Raw genomic sequence first — 3,253 nt, 5'->3', positions numbered from 1 at the left:
GAATTTGATATGTTTTACTGATATTATGATTGTCCGTTTGTTTCATATCTGCAAAGTAGTTCAAATGCTGTCAGTTCCAGTTTAAATACTTCAAAATCAAATAATTATACAGTAGTTGGTTCTCTGAGCTTGACACCAATTAGCACAAAGGAAAAATGTGACCTGTAATTGTTTTTTTTCTATGTGCCAGAATTGAATTTGTGCCTCTTTTTCCAAGAAGGATCATAGTGATTGTATTATTATGATTGTATCAGGATTTGTTCTCACCTTTGTAATCTACCTGAACTTTAGGCTTTCCTCCGTCGCTGACCACCTTGAAGGGCCAGTGCTTCATGTCGGCTTGCACGACCTGATCGTTGAACTTTCGGCCAATCAGGCGTTTGGCGTCAAAAACGGTGTTGTTGGGGTTCATGGCCACCTGGTTCTTTGCTGCGTCTCCGATGAGTCTCTCGGTGTCTGTGAAGGCCACATAGCTGGGTGTGGTCCTGTTGCCCTGGTCGTTGGCGATGATCTCCACTTTGCCATGCTGGAACACCCCCACACAGGAGTAGGTGGTGCCCAGGTCAATGCCGATAGACGGGCCTTTAGCTGATGACATCTTGATGGTTTGGAGTTAGTTGCCTACAAATTAATGAAATAATATTTTAGAAATTGATATTATTCTACGAAAACCTAGCTGCAAGTAATGTCAATCTCCACCAACAGAGATGTCAACCTAAATATACTTGAATAACAACCTGACCTGGGTTCAAATACATACATATTTAAGTATTTGTAATTTTTATTTTCTATGTATTTGATTATTTTCAAATAATGTAGCCACTTCTATTTAAAGTATTTTAAATGTTTATTTAAATACTATTTGAAACTATTTTCAAATACTTGTCTCCAAATACATTTCAAAAACACCTAGGAACAATCAATGTTGGGTTCAAATGCATGGAATATTTAAATATTTTAATTTTAAAATACACTTGTCTGTGTATTTGAGTATTTTCAAATACATGGTAATACTTTCCAAATGTATTTCCAAACACATTCCAATATTCAACTACTTATATTTCAAAATGTACTGGTATTTTAATGTCAGCTGATGTACGAAGGGCTATATAAATAAATTTGATTTGATTTTTATTTTATTTTATTATCATGGCCGTAGTTCGATTACAGCATATTGGATGACTGTCATTCATATTCCCATTCACCCAGCTCAAAGTAACATCAATAGGTTTAGGCTACTACATGATACTCAAATTTGTCCTATACCAATCAAGAGATTGCTACAACCTATAGCCTAGAAATGAAAGTTTATACCGTAGGCTTACAGGTCGAGAGACAAATTGGAGTGATCAAGGTGACAGGCACATTCAATACCGCCTTGCACACTCTTGCCTGCATCTAGCTGATCTGGGGTGTAATCTTTAGTCCAAACAGTTGCAAAACGTTTCTAAAGTTTCTATTGGACAAATTCAGGTAGGTCCCGCCCCATTTCGTTTCGTTTAAGACACATTTTGCAACATAATCGTCAGAATGAATACACCCCTGATCACCCACACACACAGTTCAATTTCATAGCAGCCACATAGAGCATTATGACTTTACTTGTTGTAAAATTCCTTCTCACATCTACAAGCTTTCCTCCTCTCACCTTTTCCCTTCACTTGTGGACTTCAGTACACAACACAAAAGCTATCTGTGACTAGGCACAAAAACCTCTCCATGCCAAACCTTCACACCATAACCACTAACCGCTACACAACCTACATCGTCACCATATTATGGTTATAGTAAAACAAAACAAAATGGAACCAACACATTAGTAAACCCACAATCCAATCCCAAGTGTACAATCACGCATTACACTGTACAGCAAGTAGTTTAGCAGGTAAACCCGTGGGCCCCGGTGTCAATACATTTATAAAACCAAAAGCTTACATTGACTTGGAAGAGTTGCAGTGTTGGATAGCCTTAGCCAGCTAGCTAACATAAATAGCATTCCTCTCTGTTTGAGTCAGGTTCTTTGGGTAGGCTAAATTAGCTGCAATAGCTAAGTGAAAGGTAGACTAAGATTAATTAAAAATAAAATTAAAAATAGCTAGCTCTCTCTCTCTCTCTCTCTCTCTCTCTCTCTATGCTGCTTCAACTATTGCCTTTCTCTCTTTGAGTCAACTACTCACTACACTTTATGCACTGCAGTGCTAGCTAGCTGTAGCTTATGCTTTCAGTACTAAATTAATTATTAGATCCTTTGGATGGAAAACTTGTTCGTTCTTACTGCAAGAGCTCTGATAGGTTGGAGGATGTCCTCCAGGTGTAGTCCAAATTATTATTATTATTATTTATTTTTTATTTCATATCTTTCATATATTTTATTTCGCCTCCCTGCGGACCTGGCATCCTTTCACTCCCTCCTCTCTACATTCTCCTCTTCTGTCTCTGCTGCTAAAGCCACTTTCTACCACTCTAAATTCCAAGCATCTGCCTCTAACCCTAGGAAGCTCTTTGCTACCTTCTCCTCCCTCCTGAATCCTCCTCCCCCTCCCCCCCCCTCCTCCGTCTCTGCGGATGACTTCGTCAACCATTTTGAAAAGAAGGTTGACGATATCCGATCCTCGTTTGCTAAGTCAAACGACACCGCTGGTCCTGCTCACACTGCCCTACCCTGTGCTTTGACCTCTTTCTCCCCTCTCTCTCCAAATGAAATCTCGCGTCTTGTGACGGCCGGCCGCCCAACAACCTGCCCACTTGACCCTATCCCCTCCTCTCTTCTCCAGACCATTTCCGGAGACCTTCTCCCCTTCATCACCTCGCTCATCAACTCATCCTTGACCGCTGGCTACGTCCCTTCCGTCTTCAAGAGAGCGAGAGTTGCACCCCTTCTGAAAAAACCTACACTCGATCCCTCCGATGTCAACAACTACAGACCAGTATCCCTTCTTTCTTTTCTCTCCAAAACTCTTGAACGTGCCGTCCTTGGCCAGCTCTCCTGCTATCTCTCTCAGAATGACCTTCTTGATCCTAATCAGTCAGGTTTCAAGACTGGGCATTCAACTGAGACTGCTCTTCTCTGTGTCACGGAGGCTCTCCGCACTGCTAAAGCTAACTCTCTCTCCTCTGCTCTCATCCTTCTAGACCTAACTGCTGCCTTTGATACTGTGAACCATCAGATCCTCCTCTCCACCCTCTCCGAGTTGGGTATCTCCGGCGCGGCCCACGCTTGGATTGCGTCCTACCTGACAGGTCGCTCCTACCA

General features: G+C 41.5%; 1 protein-coding gene across 1 annotated transcript; it reads right to left on the bottom strand.

The window, feature by feature from the left end:
* Positions 1-235: 235 nt before the first annotated feature.
* Positions 236-654, bottom strand: LOC145879850 (heat shock 70 kDa protein-like). The gene has a single exon (XM_082976631.1). The coding sequence runs from the start codon at positions 596-598 to the stop codon at positions 251-253; it is 348 nt and encodes a 115-aa protein (XP_082832757.1). The 5' UTR covers positions 599-654; the 3' UTR covers positions 236-250.
* Between the last annotated feature and the right edge of the window lie 2,599 nt (positions 655-3,253).

This window comes from Salmo salar, chromosome 06, assembly GCF_965601325.2.
Source record: "Salmo salar chromosome 06, fSalSal1, whole genome shotgun sequence".
Taxonomy (NCBI): Eukaryota; Metazoa; Chordata; class Actinopteri; order Salmoniformes; family Salmonidae; genus Salmo; species Salmo salar.
This window is presented reverse-complemented; position numbering and strand designations above follow the sequence as displayed.